Source organism: Nannobrachium achirus (assembly GCF_963921795.1).
Source record: "Nannobrachium achirus genome assembly, chromosome: 23".
Taxonomy (NCBI): domain Eukaryota; kingdom Metazoa; phylum Chordata; class Actinopteri; order Myctophiformes; family Myctophidae; genus Nannobrachium; species Nannobrachium achirus.
Genome location: NC_137830.1, coordinates 22537454 through 22557551, shown reverse-complemented (window position 1 = coordinate 22557551; position 20098 = coordinate 22537454). Strand labels below are relative to the sequence as shown.

At 41.2% G+C, this 20098-nt stretch overlaps 3 protein-coding genes across 4 annotated transcripts in view; 1 reads left to right on the top strand and 2 right to left on the bottom strand.

Annotated features, from left to right (window-relative positions):
* Window positions 1–2522: 2522 nt before the first annotated feature.
* Window positions 2523–3809, bottom strand: LOC308308806 (achaete-scute homolog 5-like; the record flags this gene model as incomplete). Its single annotated transcript, XM_080754258.1, has 2 exons — window positions 2523–3083; window positions 3708–3809. The coding sequence occupies 2 exons, from the start codon at window positions 3807–3809 to the stop codon at window positions 2523–2525; spliced, it is 663 nt and encodes a 220-aa protein (XP_080610384.1).
* Window positions 3810–6230: 2421 nt separating this feature from the next.
* prdm4 (PR domain containing 4) overlaps window positions 6231–20098 on the bottom strand; it is a 30977-nt gene continuing 17109 nt past the window's right edge. For both annotated transcript variants that reach the window (XM_080754765.1, XM_080754766.1), the window contains exons 16-17: window positions 9823–9991; window positions 6231–8324 (exon numbers count right to left, since the gene is read on the bottom strand). In XM_080754765.1, the coding sequence (XP_080610891.1) occupies window positions 7931–8324; window positions 9823–9991 (563 nt within the window). In that variant the 3' untranslated portion in view covers window positions 6231–7930. The remainder of the gene's footprint in view (window positions 8325–9822; window positions 9992–20098) is intronic.
* LOC308309053 (uncharacterized protein) lies at window positions 11425–20042 on the top strand. Its single transcript, XM_080754516.1, has 15 exons — window positions 11425–11717; window positions 12984–13085; window positions 13541–13621; window positions 13993–14058; window positions 14169–14345; window positions 14451–14808; window positions 14931–15053; window positions 15509–15671; window positions 15922–16155; window positions 16442–16533; window positions 16675–16779; window positions 16963–17156; window positions 17421–17585; window positions 17917–18161; window positions 18370–20042. The coding sequence occupies exons 1-15, from the start codon at window positions 11494–11496 to the stop codon at window positions 18414–18416; spliced, it is 2376 nt and encodes a 791-aa protein (XP_080610642.1). The 5' UTR covers window positions 11425–11493; the 3' UTR covers window positions 18417–20042.

Below are 20098 nucleotides of genomic sequence, written 5' to 3'. Positions count from 1 at the left end.
CCCCAGGGACCTGGGGGTCCCTGGAGCTCCGGGGCAAAAGTGTGACGTGTGACGTGTGACTCACTGACTGACGGACAGACAGCCGGTGGAGGTTTTGGTAGTAAATGCGACCTACGGTCGCAATTAAACCACTTCAACTCTGTATACATTTCAGCTATTTGAAAATAGCCAATCTACACGCTGTGCATCGTGACATTTACATCTCCCATGTATTTGTGCCACAAGAAAATATGTCAAGGGTTTAAAAAAAGGTGTTTGTCCCTGCCTCAATACAACGACTGAAATCAACTCAAATCTAAAAGGGGAAACAATGACAAAACAAAAAAAGGTGGCGATATAAACATATCAGGGACACATTATTGCTACTGGCTATAATGAGAAAACTATTACAACTTTATAAACAAACGTACACTTAGACATTGCATAACTCTGACCATAGAATAAAACATTTCCAATGAATGCATCTATAGGCAAAGTTGGAGAGTGGTGTCATTTACATGGTAAGAATGTGAGCAGGCATGGAACAGATGCTTTATGAGTTGTTTGAGAACATTCCTTAAAGAGTCAATGTGTCGATAAGTGTCGATCATTTAATTCAGTAGTGTGTTATTTTGTATAATGACCGATGAGCTCTATAACAGACCGCCAGTGGTGGAAAAAGTACTCAAATGTTTTACTTAAGTAAAACTATCAATACCACAATTAATTAAAAAAAACAAATACGCTGTTACAAGTAAAAGGTCTGTGTTCAAAAGGTTACTTTCTAAAAGTAAAAATGTATTGGCATCAAAATGTTCTCAAAGTAGGCTACCAAAACAAAAATGTTTGGAAATAGCAGATCTACAAGCTTCGCAATGCAATGTGAGTAGATAGGCTATTTTCAAATGGCTGAATTGTATAGGGCTGAAGTGGTTATGTATGTTTTGTAATGATAATCAATCTACAAACTAACTACTGTAGTAGCCTAACTAAAGGTTTTAAATCATTGTAGTGGAGTAAAATTACAATATTTGGATCCAAGATGTAGGCTAGTGTAGAAGTTGGAAATTGGAAATATTCAATTGAAGTACAAATACCTCAAAATTGTAGTTAAGTAAATGTACTTTATAGTTACTATACAATTACACCACGTGCAGATTGCTGTCTAATCAAAGACTCAGAGCACCTGCTGTGCTAGCTTGATTTTATGTTGCATCCAACATGACAGCCATGGAAACAAACATACAATATAATTTACAACTAAACGTTGCACTCAAGAATGTTTTTGTTATCAAATAGACAATGAAGTAGCAGAAAACGTATCCTATTTGATCAACACTTCCTTGTTTTCCGAGTTCCGAGGCGACCGTGTCTGCCCAGCGCAACACTTATGAAATATTTTCAATTACCGTAAGCAAGGAAATACTTCTTTTTGTTGTTACTTTTGAGTAAATGTATTAGCCTAATTAGTTTAATAGCTGTGTAATAAGCGGGACGGCCAGCCGGTCATTAAAAGCCTTCAGGTTGATTATGGCAGTAACCAAACATTTTAGCTTGTGACCCAAAAGAGAAATTAGACATTTGCCCTGGGACCCAAACTAGTGAAAATAGCAGATCTACAAGCTCACTACGTGAAGCTTGTAGATCGTCTATTTTCACAACTTCTCTTCTTCAATTTGTTTGCTTTAAAATGTATACAATTTTTTTTAATTATATACAAAAATACATATATTTTTGTAGGAAAAGAAAACTGGGCGGTTTTACTCGAGTCGAGGTCGCGCAGGATTCATTATTGATATATATCGGACCAGTTACCCATGTATAAAGATCCCTGATACCCATATATGGAGATCCATGGAGCTATGGGCATATTGGTTGGATCGGCAGTTCTACAAAAAAACATTGTTTTATACAACTGCACATTGTGCAAGGACAGAAATGGCAGGGGAAGCAGCTAAGAACATAGGCTGAGCTATCCATGTACAAAAGTTTTAGTCTGTAGAACCAACCGTGTGCTGTGAGACCCCAGACATGCTTACTCGGTTACTCGTTATGGGAAAGTCCTATGACGTCTGACATCATACATACAATCCCTTTTATGCCCATATATGGAGATCCCTGTCTGTAGAACCAACCGTGTGCTGTTAGATCCCAAAAATGCGTCCGTGCGTGTCAGTATCTGTCTCCCAGTCCTTGTCCCCTTTTATGGGCATATTGGTCTACTGATTTTTTTTCTTTCTTTTTCGTATAACTGTAGATAGATGGATAGATACCTCTATTATCCCAAGAGGGAACATCAGGGCTCTCCATATATGGGCATACAATGGACAAGGACGAAATGTGATGTCACAGTGTGATGTCACAACAATGTGATGTCACACCAATGCGATGCCATAGGTCAGCTATAGACATTGAGGCGTTACCCTTACCCTCTGACGTTAGATGTACTGTAGCACCGCTCAAAAATGTGAATGGGGGACCATGGCCTAATCTAATGCATATCAAACTAGGGATCTTGAGAGAACCACCGTTTCACAATTGTTCTAATACACATTTTCTCCACAGTCGCTGAGACTGGTTTTGGACTCTCCATCACTGTTGCATTCTGATGTCCTCTGTGGCACAGGCACCCGGTCCCGCTCGTCCCCGAGCGACTTCTCCGTGGCGCCGGCGGACACGCCGAAGTCCAGCAGGCTCTGGAGGTGTTTGATGTAGTCGATGGCCGCGCGCAGAGTCTCCACCTTGCTGAGCCTCCTGTCCTCCAGCTCCTGCGGGAGGTGCTCCCGGAGACGCGCGTAGCCCTCGTTGACGCAGCGCACCCGGTGGCGCTCGCGCTCGTTCCTCTTCCGAACAAATGCGGGCTCCAGGGAGTAGTCCAGCACGCCCAGGTGTCCGTGGAAGCCGGGGAAGTAGGCCAGGCGTCCCGCGGCGAGCCTCTGGCCGTGGGCAGAGTCCAGGTGGCCGTGCGTGGGGTCCAGGTAGGCCGCGTGGAGGTGGAAGGACAGCGGGAGCGCGTCCGCGTAGGATACAGTGTCCAGACGTCCCCGTTTGGCCGGGGCTACCGTCCCGGTTTCAAGCTGGCCGTCCCGAGTCCCGACAAATATCTGTAAATCAATAAAAAATTAAATAAATCCGAGTTTTCAACATTCACAAACACCTTGCCCGACGTCAATTAAATAATTTTTATATAATAAATAAAAATTGTTTCGAGCATTTTGCATCATCAACATAATCCATTGACAGATGCAGGCATGAAAAAATGCCAGACGTGGAAAAAAAAGGGAAATTGCAAATGTGATTGCACTGACGAGTCGTGAGGAATCCATTGGGAACTGAATTCCGTCTTACTATTTATATTATACTAGTAAGACGCCATATATGGATTCTGTGAGGCCTATATGGGCCTCCATATATGGGCTTAATATTGATGACATCAGGGATCTCCATGTATGGGCATAAAAGGGTGTGATGTCAATAAAGGATGACAACAGTGTGTGAAGCATGACCAAAAGCTTAATTTTGCTGTTGTGCAGCATTACAACCCGGATAACTTTACTCAAAAGGTTGACAAAACACAGGTTCACTTTGCTGGCAAAAAAATCTCAGACCGAATACAATAGTAACCACACTCATTATGTAAAATCGTAGATCTGCTATTTTCGCAAATTGTTAGAATAGGGCAGAAGTGGTCAAGGGTCGTGGTTTGGGTGTTTAAAAATAATGGTCACCCTAGTGTAGGAGGCTCTGCAGGGATCCATGGAGAGGTCGTCGTACGCCAGGGGTCGTGCGTATGGCATTCGATCTATTACGTCCTCGTCAAAGTAAGACATCATTCTAAAGATAGAGAAAGTGGTTAATTGATTCATTGGTGACAAAGTTGAGGGGTGGAGGGAGAACTAATCGATTTAAATGACTATAAAAAATGTAAAACTAAAAGTTTGAATTGGTTTAAAAATAGCTGTTCTACAAGCTCAGTTTTGAGCCTGTAGATCAGCTATTATCAATATTTCTGCATGACACCATTGTGCAATTAAGTATAAAATGACACTCATATATAAAACAGGCTTCTCGATTATTCAATTAATCCAAAAAGTAATCGATAGAACAATCCTCAAGAAAATAATCCATAGTTGCAGCCCTAAGAAAAGAGAAAAAAAAATGCTTTGCTGAAAAAAGATTGTTCTTTTACCAAAACATACCTGCTCACATGCCACATAGCCTCTGATCATCTTGTTCTTGCTGTGTATAGGTTTCTTCCCTTACGTTTCCCTTTGCTTCATAGCCTTAAAATGCCTGACTCCGTGTGTCTGTGTACCTCTCCACAGGTTAACCTTGATCTCCACACAGGCATGCTGCTGCTGCCTTTGTGACAGTCAAGCTGAAGTTCACTGTGGTTATAGTGTAGGAGTTGGTGGGTGGGAGGATGTACTGCAGGCTGTATAGGACATACAGGGGTGTCGCACCACATTCTGGGCCCTGGGTACAAGGATTCACTGTTCTTCATAGGGGGAGGGGGTTTAACCCATTTAGACTGGGAACGCATTATTACGCATTATTTTGTGCTTTAAAGGAGTAGTTCACCCCCAAAATGACTTTTTTTCTATTGATTACTCATGCCATGGAGAGCAGAGTTCAATAATATTTTTAGTTTTTTGTCACATTCCTAAGACAAAAATTTGATTTGGGACCCGTTTCGAAAAAAAATTTTAGGGGTGAACTACTCCTTTAACTATTGAAAAATATCATAATACAAGCTCACTGCTGCTATTTTTTTTTTATCGTGAAAATGTGTGCAAGTCTTTGAATATTTGAAATAAAAAAAAATGTTTTTATGTCAATGTTGCTCAAACCTTTTCATGTGAAGGACCCCCATAATGATATGTATTTGGCCATGGACCCCCATCTAAAAATATATTTAGTTCCAGGGACCCACCAGAAGCAAAATTTTAGTTATAAAAAATACTTATATTAAAACATTTGCGCACATTTTCACGACATTTAAAAAATAGCAGATCCACAAGCTTGCAGCGCAGCACCGAGTGCCACACTGTGAGCTTGTATATCTGCTATTTTTCACAGGTGCAGGTCAATCTCAGAAAATGTGAATATTTTGTAAAAGTAAATATTCTTGAAACTTTCATATATTTCTTGAAACGTTCAAATATTCTTGATTCTAGTTGCGCATTCATGATGTTTTATGGCACACAGCTCATGAATATCAAAAGTCCATATTTCAAAATATTAAAATATTACACGAGACCACTCAAAACAAGGATTTATATTAAGAGAAATGTCAACCTTCTGAAGTCAGAGTTGCTTTTTTACAAAATATATTCAAATTTTCTGAGATTGATCTGTATATCCGAACGCACCCTGTTTCACTTGATCATTAAAATAAACATACTCTGAAAATGACACGGCAGCCAAATGGATGGTCCGTGAACACTTGCAATACAAGGGGACCAACCAAGTGCATGGCACCCACCTTCAGGATAGGATCCACCCCTACACTGCTCCCTGGCACACAGATCAGCTAACACAGCTACCCCCTGGCTCCCAGGCTGTGGAATGACACCTTATTTCTTTTTTAAAGGCACAAAATATGATCATGATTAAATACAGGTCATATCATTTATTGAATATGTGTAAACAAAACAAAAAAAATCCATATCCTTATTGTGTTAAGAATATAGCATTTGCTCTGTTACATTATGCAGCTGATTTGCAAATAAATCAATATTGCCAGGCATTCACTCTGCTGTAACAATGAATAAAGATAAAAAATAATAAAGTCATAATTATATAAAGATGATAGCTTATTTTAACAAATATGTTGACGAGTCTTGTCATTACTGGGTCTTTAAAAAGACAACTATATATCAGAACTTATAGTCATACAGTACAGTATACTGTGTATTGTGTAACATTCATTTTAGATGCGTTTTTGGCAACACCTCTCGTAGCTCTGTGTCATTACAGCATTTGCCTATTATGGACAGCTCCATAAAAGAATTCTGCAGGTTCCTAGCGCCCGATGGCATTTTGTAACAAGTTGTCAGAAACTGTATTGGTTAAAGACAAAATACAAAATACAAATAAAGTGTTTGATAGTGTTTAGAGCCGAGGAGTTGTCAAAAACACAATTATGTGGAAAGATTATACAGTATGGGTGTTACAGTACATATCAGAAACCAGTACAAGAGAACGGGGTGCGGGAGGCCGGGGTGCCGTTCGACGGGTCCAGTTGGCCCTGGCGCCCCCCACTCTGTTTTTATCACTTGTACTGGTTTCCCACATGTACTGTAACATACTGTATGTGTACAGTATAAACCTTACAAATAGACCACTGAAGTCATGATGTCATGCCGCTAGATAGAGCTCTCCCCTGTGTTCTTGTTATTTATCGCCATAGGGGAATCTTGGATGACGTCATCCTGGCGTTAACTGTCAGAGGGGTGGCTCTGCATCGTTTATGATATGCATTCATATTTGATATATAGCTTGTTTCTGGAGAAAATTATTTCTGCCGGCAAATGTCGGAAAATACCCTTCCGGGTTTGAAATTAAACTGTACCCTACTAGCTGCGTTCATGGGAAATGTAGTCGCTGGGTTTTGTTTGACTCGTTTCTAGCGTTTAATGTGTTGCTCTTTGGGTAAATGTATTTCCACCTTCAGTCGATGCTTCATATCTATGAGTAAAATCACCAGGTGGTGTTTATTTTTGAAACCCAGTTCTTATATGATGCGATCTAAGATTCCCTTATGCTTATGGGCATATCAACACAAAAAAAATAACAATGGGAACCTGGGGGATAGCGCCCTCTTGCGGCAGTGACGTCTTCGAACCAACCTTTAATTTGATTGAAAAGGTTACACACAGTATGACTTTAAGACCATGATACAGTAGTATATCAAATGGCTTATACAGGAACAATTATCTTAACAGCATGGTGAGGCTGAAACCCTACATACTTTGTTGTGTAAAATAGCAGATCTACAACCTCACACCACATCAAGAAGCACAGCAAGCTTGTAGATCGGTTATTTATGCAGAACGATTGCCTATTTCCGGAAGGGGCAGTTCGGTTATTTTCACCCATTATGACAGGCCCAGAATAAGGATGCTAAGTTTCGACAATTAACCGGAAATATGTCAAAACCGAAATTTAGCAATAACCAACTTAATCTTGCTCATGTAGGTTAATGGAATAATCGAGATGAGAAGAACGAATCGACAAAATTCAGAATAGATTTCTTTATAATCAACTTAATCTATTATTCTGATGAACCAATTAACTCTATTAAACTTCACTGTGTAATGGTGTCGTACAAAAATAGATTAAATAGCCGATCTACAAGCTCACAACGCGTCAAGAGCTTGTAGATCTGCAATTTTCACTTTATAGATTTGTTTAAATAATCGTTCAACTAATCGCAATTGAGGCAAAGGTTTGCAATAATGGTGATAATTCATATCTTCCAGCTCTAGTTCATGTGGTTAAAAAAAACAAAGCCAGGATCTTAAAAGATCTCAAAGTGTCAATAATTGTTCAGATAAATCTTCATACATAATTGTTGAAATTAATTTGGCAATGAAAGTGAAACAAAGGGACAACAAAGTCGTACAAAAGTCAATAAATAACACCTCTCCAGAGGCACTGTGTGGGGTCCAGTGGTCCTCAAAGTGGGGTCCAGGGACCTCCAGGGGGTCCTTATGGGGGTTCCCGGGGGTTCACGGGAAAATAAGTTAAAACACTTTAACCTTATTTCATACTTAAGTCATTTGGAAATAGCAGATCTACAGGCTCGATCGTAGTGTAGGTCTGCTAATGTCGGAGAGAAAAAAAAGGACACATTGAGGATAATTCGGAATAATGCACTAAAATGTGCACACATCTTCTCTTGTGGGGGTCCCTGGCACAACATCTTTCCAGAACCACTGTTGTTAAGTCAATGTGGGGGCGACAGCGACTTTTCAGAACTATATCCTCCCACGTCTAAACCACAGTCCTCGTTGCTGGCCGAATCGACAAGTCCCTCAACCCCTCCCCCCCTTCTGCCATCTTCCTCCTCTTCGTCCTCTTCCTCCTCCTCCTCCTCCTCCTCATCTTCCTCCTCCTCCTCCTCCTCGTCCGGTCCTTTCCGGGAACCCCCCCTCTCCCTCTCGGCCTTGGGGCCCTTGCAAATTTTGAGGTGGCGGGTGAGGTGGTACTTGGTGAGGAAGGCCTTGTGACACTTCTCGCACACGAAGTCCCTGCGGCCCTCGTGAGAGTTGATGTGCTTCTTCAGGTGGTTGGTCTTCAGGAAGTACTTGTCGCACTTGGGGCACTGGATGCGACGCTCGCTGTTGGGCGGGTGGGGGGGGAATATGATGAGGCAAGAGAAAGAAGGGGGGTTAATATAATTTAATATTGCTGCAATTCAGTGAAATGATGCACTGACTGCACTGTGACAAAGTCATCGTATTGGTGGGAATACATGCGGATCATCGTGGTTGTATTTTTTCTTTTTTCTTCGCGTGAAAGAAAAGACTTTGAACGGCCGTGAACCGGAGCCACCGCGCGCAAAATGTGCACGAGCTGCGTGCACGGAGCGAAAATCAGGTAAATAGAATAGGAAAAACCTTGGCAGCTTTTTTTTTGCGGCTGTGTCCTTCTGTCTAATCGGTCTAAGCAACCGGAGCGACCGCGGAGGAGCTGTTGTTCACTGTTGTTCAGCAGTGAGCACTTCTCCTCCTCTCCCCCCAACACTACTAACGTGTGTGTGTGTGTGTGTGTGTGTGTTTGTGTGTGTGCGTCCGTGTGGTGACAGAAAATAACCGTGCTTCAAGCTCACAACTAACTACGCAGTCACACTTTTTTGGAGAAAGACACACATGACCTACTAGTCTAGTAGCCAGCCCATAGAGCCCCATTGTAGACCCGGACATTTTGAGTACCCTAAAGTTTTATGTTAGAAATGTTGACTATGGGTCCCCAGCATATAAAAACCACCGGATGCTAACTTGTATATGTTGAGCAATTTTCATAATCAGCCACTAAAGTTGGTGTCCCATTAACTTTACATTACAGGAAAAATAAGCAAAAAATTAATCTGCTTTAAGTAGCATATGAGGGGTCTAACTAGGGGTATTTCATAACATAATGATATTTTTCGGGCGTGTCATCACATCTTCAGAACGGGTACACATTATTGTGTATCATTATTTTATGCTTTAACTATTGAAAAATAGCAGATATACAAGCTCACGAGCTTGCAGATCTGCTATTTTTGAAAAATCGTGAAAATTAAAATTTTGACCCGATTCTATGTGTCTTTTGAATCCTTCTAAGGTTTTTTGAAAAACCTGTTTCTATGTCAGCAATCTGGCCAGCCATCGTCAAAGAAAAGGTCCTTTTCACTTAACTGGAGCTCAGTTAGTCTGTTCTTGAGAGACTACTATGTCAGTGGTGCTCAAACCTTTTCATGTGAAGGACGTTAAAGGAGCTATAGTCAACTTTTTCTTGAAAAACGGATGCTAAAATAAAAATAATGTTTCGAAAATATTTTATAAAAAAATAAGCTTCATATATGTGTTTCTATTCAAAAATTACCACAAAAAGTGTAAAATAATGATAAAATAATCATTTTGGCCATTGTCAGACCGACACTTTGTTTACATTCTAGTCCATAGACTAGGATGTAAACAAAGTGTCGGCCCTACAATGAAAAAGTTGACTATAGCTCCTTTAAGCATTCAATAATTCGAGGCCTAAATGGGGTTAAGTAAAACGTGCGAGTACTTTTCCCACCACCGTGACGTTATGACACCGCGAGAGAAAGGCGTGGAAAACGAAACGTACTGCGTGTGGGAGAACATGTGCTGCCTCAGGTCCTGTTTCCTGATGAAGGCCCGGTCGCAGAGGTCGCATTTGAGCTTCTCGGCGCCGGTGTGGATGACCATGTGCGAGGCCACGTGTGATTTCTGGGTGAACGACTTCTCGCAGACCGTGCACCGGTAGTTCTTCTGTCCTGCAAGCAGAGAACATAAGAATGCTGTGAACAGGGTTCCCACATATTTTTACCAATTCATTTCCAAAATATTTAACCCGATTTCCAGGACTATATAACAATAATTCAGCTCAATAACAAGTTGCTTACTCCTATGCGCAATGCCCAAAGACAGGTAGTGTTTGCCAGTGGTTCTCAACCTCAGGCCGTGACCCCCAAAATAATCGAGGACGAGCACTAAGAGTAGAGGAATTTTGTATAACATGGTTCTATTGTTGCGAGGCGTTGTGAGCATGTAGTTCAGCTATTTTCACAATTTCTGCCTTTAATATTTGACAATTTGGCCAGTGTTTAATTTGTCATTTCAGAGGTATTAACAAAATCAATTACCAAAGACAATGCATAGCTATTTTTTCTAGGACCTTCCAGGACCCTTGATCAATTCCAAAACTTTTCCAGCACTGGAAAAATATTTTAATAATTTCAAAATATTTCCAGGAATTTCATGACCGTGGGAACTCTGTGTGAAGCACCGCAATGACCCGTGATATAAAAATCAGTATTTCACCAACCTTGGGTTCTGTCCCCACCTTGGGGGAAGCGCCAAACATGTTGCAGAATATCATTTTGGGTAATTTCAGAGTCAAATATTTAGTTTACATTTTTCAAGAAATGTTTACTATATTGTCTGTGTCAGGTGGAAACCTCCAAAAGTGGTACTTTTCAAGATTCGACTAATAAAATAGCAAAAGTAGCAGATCGATGAGCTCGAAATGCGGCATGAAGTCAAGTGAATCTGCTACTTTAGATGCACGTGTGTGAAACTGTAGAATCATCAATTAAAAAAAATTAAAAAAAAACACAAAAAGTTAAAATACTGAGATAAGAGTATACTGTATATCAAGGGTCTTCAACAGGGGGTCCGGGACCCCTAGGGGGTCCTTAGAGTTACTACAGGGGGTCCTCCAAATCTTTGTGTGATAGAAACCTTTTTATCTCCTTTTGTATATTAAAGCTGATATAAGCATTTCTTGGGCCAGCTTGTCAGAATTTTACTGTCACTTTTTTTATTTTTTTATTTTAGATTCAGATGGTTAGCAATGAAGTTTGCAGCGACAAAAAAAATCGAGTCTCTCGGTTGCCTGTAGGGGCCGCAGTCTGCCTCCAAAGCAGAGAGCTGCTGGGCTAAACCACAACGTGATTGGTTCGTTGCCGTTTAAAATCACCGCGCCGCGGTACAAACTACCTCTCTCGATTGGCTACCGAGTCGACTCTTTCGATTGGCTACGTCGGTTGTCAATCATTTTAAGCCCCACAGGCCGACGCCTCATTCTCCAATGAGGTTTGAAAACCACCGGTTTGAAAAACAGAAGAAGAAGAACATACTACGCATGCGCTCCCAACGGCTGTTTACGTCACTGCTCATAGTTTATTCTGTGCTGTGGTCGTTTCGTTTTGCGCTCTCTGAGACAAACAAACAAACAAACAAACAAAGACAAACTTTTAACGTGCTTTTGTGAAAAATGGCGGATTGGGAAAAGAAACGTCCCCGTCCCATTCTACCACTCCCCACAACGGCATACACCGCAAAGGCGGCAAAGAAAAAGAAGGCGGTGGAGAAGGAAATACACAGAGCTCGTGACAAAACACGAATCAACATCGGTGCTGCACATGGACGATGGAGGGATCTCAGAGACTCCAAAGGTCTCAAAACCGATGCTGAACTTGCTCTGTTGCTCCTGGACAGGTAGGCTTTTCACTTGCTCTATTTTATTTGTTTCCTGTGTTGGAATTAGTAGTTACAGCACTGCTCTTTTGTCTACTAGCTTACTATGCTAATGTTAGCTTCGTGGTGTGCATATGACTAGGACTCGGTACAAATTGACCCAAATGTACACTTGTCAGAGTTACATTTACATGGATTACAATATAAAAGGGGGTCCCAGAGATAACCAGGGTCTGCAGCCAATGCATGTCAAACTGGGGGTCCTTGAAATTAAAATGGTTGAGAACTGCTAGAGCTAGAGCCCTAAAAATCCTCTCTAATTTGAGGGACCCTTACATATCTTTTCAAACGGGGGTCCACGGGCTAAGAAGTGTCAATTTGGGGGTCCTTGACATGAAAAAGTTTGAGAACCACTGGTCAAATATGCTATTATTCGAATGATAACGTTAGTCTTGTCATGCACATAACCTACTTTCTACAGTTTCTAGAGAGTAGAGCAGTGGTTTCAAAACTTTTTAGCCCGTGACCCAAAAGAAAAATCAGACAATCGCCCAAGAACCAAACTAGTGAACATGCATAGCAGATCATCAAGATCAGAAACAGCAGATCTGCAAGCTCACAACGTGTCACGTTGCTCCGCGTTGAGAGCTTGTAGATTGGCTATTTTCACTACTTTATTATTATAGCCTATTTTATTCATGGAATGTCTTAGATGTGTTTGTTTCTTGTTAAAAAACTGTTACATTTCTAAAAAAATAAATCATATTTCAAAAGGTTTTACATCTTTTGAAATAATTATTTTTTCTGGAGTTCCCAAACTTTTTTGGCTTGGCTCAGGGCACCCTTAAAAATATTTTCTTCATCCTAGGCACCCCTACATTATATCATAATTTTCACTCCCAGCACCTTATATTTATAGCATATTTTAGCGACTATGTTGTGAGGAAAACATTAAGATAATAGCCATTTTGGTTAGAATTGACAGAAAATAACTTTGTAAGTTTAAAATGACACTTGAAATATTTTTTCAAGTGTCCAAATAAATTCCAAATATTATCAAATTATCTCGCGGCACCCCTGGACTGCCATCACGGCACCCCAGGGTGCCCCTTCACCCACTTTGAAAACCCCTGGTCTAGACCCATGAAAATTGGTCTGTGACCCACAAATGGGTCCCGACCCACTGTTTGGGAGTGTTCTAGAGTGTGCCCTCTGCTTAGTCATTTAGCATGTATATCCACTGAAATGGCCCACAAATAATGTTGCAATATTTGTGTGTTATTGTAGTTACATGAACGAGGAGTCATCCGCATCAACGCCCAAAAAGCGCCTTCCTACACCCCCCGCCCCCCCTGTTTCCAGCATCTGTGCCGGGTCTCTGGCTGACAGGTGAGTGTGCATGAATTACTATCGCTGTAACTTTCTTTGCCTACTGAAATGCATGTCTAACTGTCTTCACTAGCTTACATTGCCTTAGTGAAAAAAAATGTCATGTTTCATCTCACTGTAATGTATGGTTAAATAAATATAAATCAAAGTGGGAATTCAAGCTCTCAAGCCACTAAACCTACAAAGCATTTTCAATTATCACATGCAATCCTGTGACATTTCCATGTAGTAATGTTGTAGGGATAAGTAGGATAGTAAACCGTCGATCTATGTTATCTGTTATTTCTCATATTAATTATTGATGTATATTCAAAATATTAAAACATGCATGTTGATAGAATTATTGCCAAGAAGTATAGCTGCAGCCTCGCTATGCTTTGCCCTTAGAGAACACAGTTTCCTCCTATAACAATGGCTTTAGATCTTTTTCTAAAAACATGTTGCCTTCATTACAGAGTTGATGACTTTCGGCCAGAGGCTGGTGTTCAGGACCTGGGCTGTTGCAGTGGGGAGACGCCTGTGACCCTGGCTGCAAGGTAGAGCCATTGAGTAGGGCCAAAAAGATTATTATTATTATTATTAATAAGTAGTAGTAGTATCATCATCATCATAGCCAAGGGCTTGAGGCTTAGAAAATGTATTTTCCCAGCTGTTCTGAAACAGATGAGGACATTAAACTTTAAAAAAAAAAAAAAAAGTAATGTTGCCTGTGCGTGCAGTGACAATGACTCTATATACTATATTCTCTACTCCTTTGCACTTTTGTTTGAGACACTGGTGCTAAAAATGGTGCATAATGTATATGCACATTAGCTAATATTTTTAATTCATTCAGTAGGAAAAAATAAATACATTTTATATTGCCAGCATCTACATAGTTGTTGTCATTTTTATTTTCTTGTTGTAGGAAGTCATTGGATTTTTGCGTTGGCGCCATTGATGTTGAAGACTTCAATGACATAAAAAACGCAACGTAAGCTGCAATGCATTGCATACATTTATATCTTGTTTGTAGCTTGTCAAATCGTTCATTCTGAGCATTCTGTTGTCTGAGTAATAATTTTTGAACATTTCCTTCCATAGCATTGACTGGGGAGAGGAGGAGGAGGAAGAAGAAAACGACGAGTCTTGGTGTCTACTGGAGCCAGAGCCTGTAGAGAGTGAGGCAGAGTCTCCAGCATCATCTGACGAGGAGGACGATGTGTCCTCTGAGCCAGATGATAGCGACGATGCGGATTATGTTGCTCCCCTTCGTGTTAGGTAGGTTCCTATGCTGTCCCATAACTGTTTTCAGTGAAGTGACACTCTCAGTTACAGCTGTTCTTATATTTTTGTGTTTTATTGTTTGATTTCTCATGGCTGAAGAACTGGCGGTGCTCTGAAGTCAGGTGTCGACATCATGGCATTCGATACCATCACCATGGAGGAGACTGTCCATGATGTTGTACCCGGTGAAGACTCAGAGACGGATGAAGAAGAGTCGGACGAAGAAGAGACTCTGGTGAAAGAAACTCCACTCCCAGACAAGATTGTGATCTCGAAGCCAGAAGAAATAATTGGCCACCCAGCATCCATAGCCTACCATGACTGTCTCAAACAACTGGCAGAATGTCTTCTGCTACCTGTTCACATGTGCACAGAAAAGGACCCTGAGACGTGTGGGGCACTTGGACCATTTGGAGTCATTGTGATATCTCGAGGTACAGCAGCCATTGTTGAATGGGTACGTATTTCTAAATATAATCGTGAAATGCCTTTTTCTGTGTGGGCACAGTAAATCCGGGAAAGGGACACAAAAATATCAATGACAAGTATTCTGCTTTCTATTCCATGTCTGTTTCTCAGAAATGTCCATCTGGTCATACTGTCTGGAGTTGGTGTTCGCAGCCCAAGGTGAAGTTTGGAGTGAACGCTGGTGATTTCCTCCTGTCGTCCAATATCCTACTCTCTGGCAACAACTACACGAAGGTACACCAAGACTCTTTCTTTTTGGACTGCTTGACTGGTGTGTTAGTCACCAGCCAAGTGTGGGGTGGCTCAGAGTAGATGACAGAGTACAGCATATTGCAATGGGCCCAGTGTACAAGATGGTAGATACACTACACCACTAAGATACCATGTAACGATGTTCACAATTGGAAACTGGTTACAACAAACCTAGCCTAACCCTCACCCCGACTCTATAATAACTATTATTTTGCACTTTTTTTTTTTTTTTTAATCTAATGTGCTTTTCTGATAAACATCTACTGCATAGCACTGTGTTCTATCCGTTTGTCATTCAATGTTATGGAAGAGAAGTATCACAATGGACATACCTGAGTTTCCTTTTAGTTGTATCGATGAACTGTACTGTCATGAAACTGTACCTTTTCTTATGCAAAACCTCTACTAAATACATGTACTTCAATCCATCGATTCAGGTGGCTCTGCTGTTCAAATTCATGAACATGCAGATGGTCAACAGCTCCACCTACTTCAAACTCCAGGACCAATATTGTGTTGACACAATCAAGGAATTCTGGAGTAAGAAGAGAGAGCAGATTGTTAACCGACTGCGCTCAAAAGACTGTGTTGTGGCCCTGGGTGAGACGCGCACACACACACAAACACAAACATACACACATGTAGTCGTAACCAAATGTATTGGTCAGGAGTGTTGCAGAATTCTGTAGTTCCATTTTTTGGAGTGTGTGTGTGTGTGTGTGTGTGTGTGTGTGTAGAAGGACCACAACAGCTTCACATGGTTTTGCAACTCAGAGTTTCATGCCATAGGACAATCATCAGGCATATATATATATATTTCTTTTTTGTTCAAATTACTATTCATTCAAAGGTGATGGTCGGATGGACAGCCCAGGATTCTGCGCCCAGTATTGCTCATACACGGCAATGGAGAATGACACCAAAGAGATCATCTCTTTGGTTGTTGTGGACAAGAGGGAGACTAAGAGGAACTCTGTGATCATGGAAAAGGAAGGATTCATCCGGACCTTTGACATGATCCGACAAGAGATGAATCTTGTTGAAGTGTGCACAGATGCTCACTCACAAATCTCTGCCCTCTTCAGTAAGTGATCGTTTGGGTTTCATTACAGTTTGAGAGATTGGCCCAGGAATCCATGTACTGTACTGCTCTGACTACAGTAATTGATTTAACCCATTTAGGCCTAACCTATAGAATAGAAATCAGAAATTAGCCTACAAAACAAATATGTTGCTACATACTGTACATGTACTGTAAGCCCCTCCAAAAAAGCAAAATGTGTTCCCGGCCTGAATGGGTGGGGAAAATATACGTTATTATGAAATATATACGTTTTACATAGGCCTGTTTTTGTCTTCCATACAAACAGACCCAGACAAGGGGATGTACAGAGACCTTGGCGTTCTCCACACTTTGGACATCTGGCATGGGTCCAAAAATCTGGGGAAGAAGATACACGCAGTATGTTTATTAAATGTTTCGTGTGTGTGTGTGTGTGTGTGTGTGTGTGTGAGAGAGAGAGAACATACATTTGTTTCCCTTGTCTAGGAATACCTTGAACAAACAACCATTACTGATGTATTTTCTTTTTTCTGTGTGCAGGCAGGTCTGGAGAAGGGATGCTCCATTCTCCTTCAGTGGCAGAAGGACATCTGTAACCACTTCTGGTTTTGCTGTAAAACTGCGTCTACCTATAATGAGTTCTTTGTAAGTTCTCTGAAAGTCTTGGCCTTGGAATGTTCTAATCTACATCAATGTTGGTCTGTTACAGCTATTGTGTAATTTTATGTTTTAGGGGTATACTTTTATGTTTTCATTTACAGTAGCAGTAACGTTTCCTTTGTGCTTTTACATGTATAACTCAAGTAATGATGCCTTGCTGTTTTCCAGGACATGTGGAACGGACTTTTGCACCATGTCTCTGGGATTCACGAGTGGTTCTTCGGAGCCTGTCACCACATCCCCGACTACGTGGAAAGTGACAAGGAGAAGATCCCTCCAAACAGCGTGGCCCACAACAGACTCAAAGAGATCGTGCTGAACAACCGGTTTCTGAAGGATGTTCACAAGTACCTGACTTTCAGGTAAAACGTCAACATAGACTTATATTCAACGTACAATCTCCCTTATCTATACATACATTTTAGAACTGCAGCCAGCAGTTTGTTTGTCAGACACGACCAAATGCAGCACTCCAATTGGCTAGGACTGATCACGTGGCACACGGAGCTCCTAACCGGAAGTGCGTCCGGCGGTCAATTTTTTTTTTTTTTTTTTTTTTTATATTTAAAAAAAAAAAAAAATTAACTTTTTTTTTTTTCAAAAACATTTTTTTTTTTCTCTCACAGGTCGACCTCCGAGTTGGAGAGTTTCCATAACCATCTCCTCATGTATTGCGCCAAGCGTTTCTGCTTCAGCCCTCCTGTGTACGAAGCTAGAAACCTGCTGGCAGCCTTGGACTACAACTACCATGTCCACAGGCCATACAAGTTGAAGGCGGATGGATCACCAGAGTATGTTGAAAGCACTTGTTCTCTAGGGCAGGGTTTCTGAAAGTGGGTGCCACAGAATACTTTAACAATTAGAATGGATCAATATTGACCCTCCATGATCATGAGAACAGACTTGAGTTGCACTGTACTTGATGAGTTATTTTTCCACCTACCCAAACTCTTCACCAAAATAGAAGATCTACAAGCTTACAATGTGACACAAAAGTTGTTATTTATAGGGGTGCCCTCAGTCAAAGTTTGAAAACCACTACAATAGGGTTCCTAGGGTCTGTTGACTGTTCTGAAGAATGTTTATCTACAAGTATTGTTTTTCTTCTTGTATGTGTGCCAGTTATAGGAGGCTGCACAACAAGAAGTCTAGGAAGTGGAGTCTGTACCCCATGAAGGTGTTGAAGGACTACGGCTACATCTCTGAGCTACAGGCTGATATCCTGAACTGCAGACTGTCCTCCGGCCGAGGGATGAAACGGCTAACCACAAGAAGGTCAAATGACGCCCGCCAGCTCGGCCTTCTTAGTGGTGACGTACCCCCATCCAAACAGACGTTGTTGGACACACAAGTCAGCCGAGGACTTGGTACGCCTTCTAGACTATGCATTATAACACACATAGAGAGTGATTTTCCATTTATAATAATTGAGAGGAGATTGAGCATTTTATTATACTTGCAATGTGATTCGGAAGGCAACATTGTATTATTGTGTGTGTTACTTTAGCTCACTCCTGATGCGTGACAAATTACAAATTCATGTTCCTAATTCTAATTATGCTTTTAATTCAACAGGCCATGGACTGGCATCCAGCAGAACCATGGGGACAATGCAGAAGTAACAGACTCCTGGCAGAGAGAGACATCTGGCCTTGTCTCTCAAGAGGCCAAACCACGCTGACGCCAAAGTGACTACTGGCCAATCACAACGTGTCTTTTCAGGGACTTGTCAATTCAATTCAACAGAGCTTAGTTCCGATGTTGCACGGCTCAGCTGTTCTTAGATGCTGCGTTCGAAAAGACCCGCCCCCGCCTGACGCTGATTGTCCTGCCAACGTCTGTGTCAGTGACGCACGTGCAAGTGGGAATTGCCCGTTCGTAGAGTCCTCAAAGCCAAAGATATGTAATTAATGTAGATGGCTCATCCTCATTGGATCCACTGGAGTGCGACATGGTACACATACAAAGCCTACAAATGCCTGTTTACTGGTGCTATAGATCCCACGAGAGTGTGTTGCTGGGACAGCTAAAGAGCAATAATAAAGTTGATTTTCTCAGTTGTTGTGTCGCTGAGAAAAAAGCCACTTTAGTATGACAATTTTGTTAATATTATGTGGCTTGTGATGATCTGGTCCAATATTTAGTTCAGTGACTATAGCTTCTGAACTATTATTTTGCTCTGTGTTCACGTTGGCTCTCTCATTGTAAATTAATAGACTCCAAACATGCTTCCGCTTCCTAAAAAGGTATCTACCTACGTCACACAGAAACGGGAAGTACAGGTCTTTTGCACCCTCTTGCTATCGCCCTCTTGGGCAAAACTCATGCCTCAGAGCCAAAGGAGCACTTTAAAACCCACTTCCCCATAGAAAGGTGTTGTAAAATATGCTATAAATATAAGGTGTTGGGAGTGAAAATTAGGAATATAATATAGAGATGCCCCGAGCCAAAAATGGTTTTGGAACCCCTGCTTTACTCTGTACATATTGTTTTATATTTTCTCTACTCTGTACATAGTGTACATATTGTTTTATATTTTCTCTACTCTGTACATAGTGTTTTGTATATGTATTTGTGTTATAGTTGTGGCCGCTACTATACAAGCAACACACTATTGTTTTCGCTGCGAAATGTCTTTGCCAGCAAAGTGAACTTGCTTCAAACCATGTGTCACTGTTGTCATGCTTCACAGTGTGCAGTGTGGTTGCCCTAACAGGGCATCATCGAGGACAGGGGTCTTCAACAGGGGGTCCTCAGAGTTACTACAAGGGGTCCTCCAAATCTTTGTGTGATATAAACTTTTTTTCTCCTTTTTTATATTTCACTTGAACCCTAGCGTCCATATTCAGAGAATCTGCGAGGCGTTGTGAGCTAGCAGATCGGCTATTTTTGGCAAAGAGCTTTGGTGTAGGCCAGAGGGGAAAATGAGCAGACTAAGTACAAAGTGAAAGGTCAGGTTATGTATTGACTGTTCAAGTGGTTGAATATTTGAGAACACAAAATACACTGTGCTGTCAAACAATGGGACTACAGTACAGTATATGGAATCTATGAACAGGTTGTGGGGGTCCCTGCTTCATCTCTCAACTAAGGGGTCCTTGGCCTGAAAACGTTGAAGACCCCTGATCTAGGAATCAGGTGGGTGTTAGACCTTAGACCAGTGTCTCTAACCCTGCCCTGAGCCAATAACGTTTTTGGAACCCCTGTTCTGTGTACATATTGTATTATAGTTTCTCTACTCTGTACATAGTGTTTTATATATGTATTTGTGTTCTAGTTGTGGCCTTTACTCTACAGGCAACAC

Bases quoted from the DNA above. Each gene is read 5' to 3' on its own strand.
- LOC308309053 (XM_080754516.1), top strand. From the start codon at position 11,494: ATGGCGGATTGGGAAAAGAAACGTCCCCGTCCCATTCTACCACTCCCC. The intron at 14,809-14,930 runs GTACGTATTTCT...TCTGTTTCTCAG, and splicing joins CAGCAGCCATTGTTGAATGG to AAATGTCCATCTGGTCATAC. The intron at 18,162-18,369 runs GTACGCCTTCTA...TTAATTCAACAG, and splicing joins ACAAGTCAGCCGAGGACTTG to GCCATGGACTGGCATCCAGC.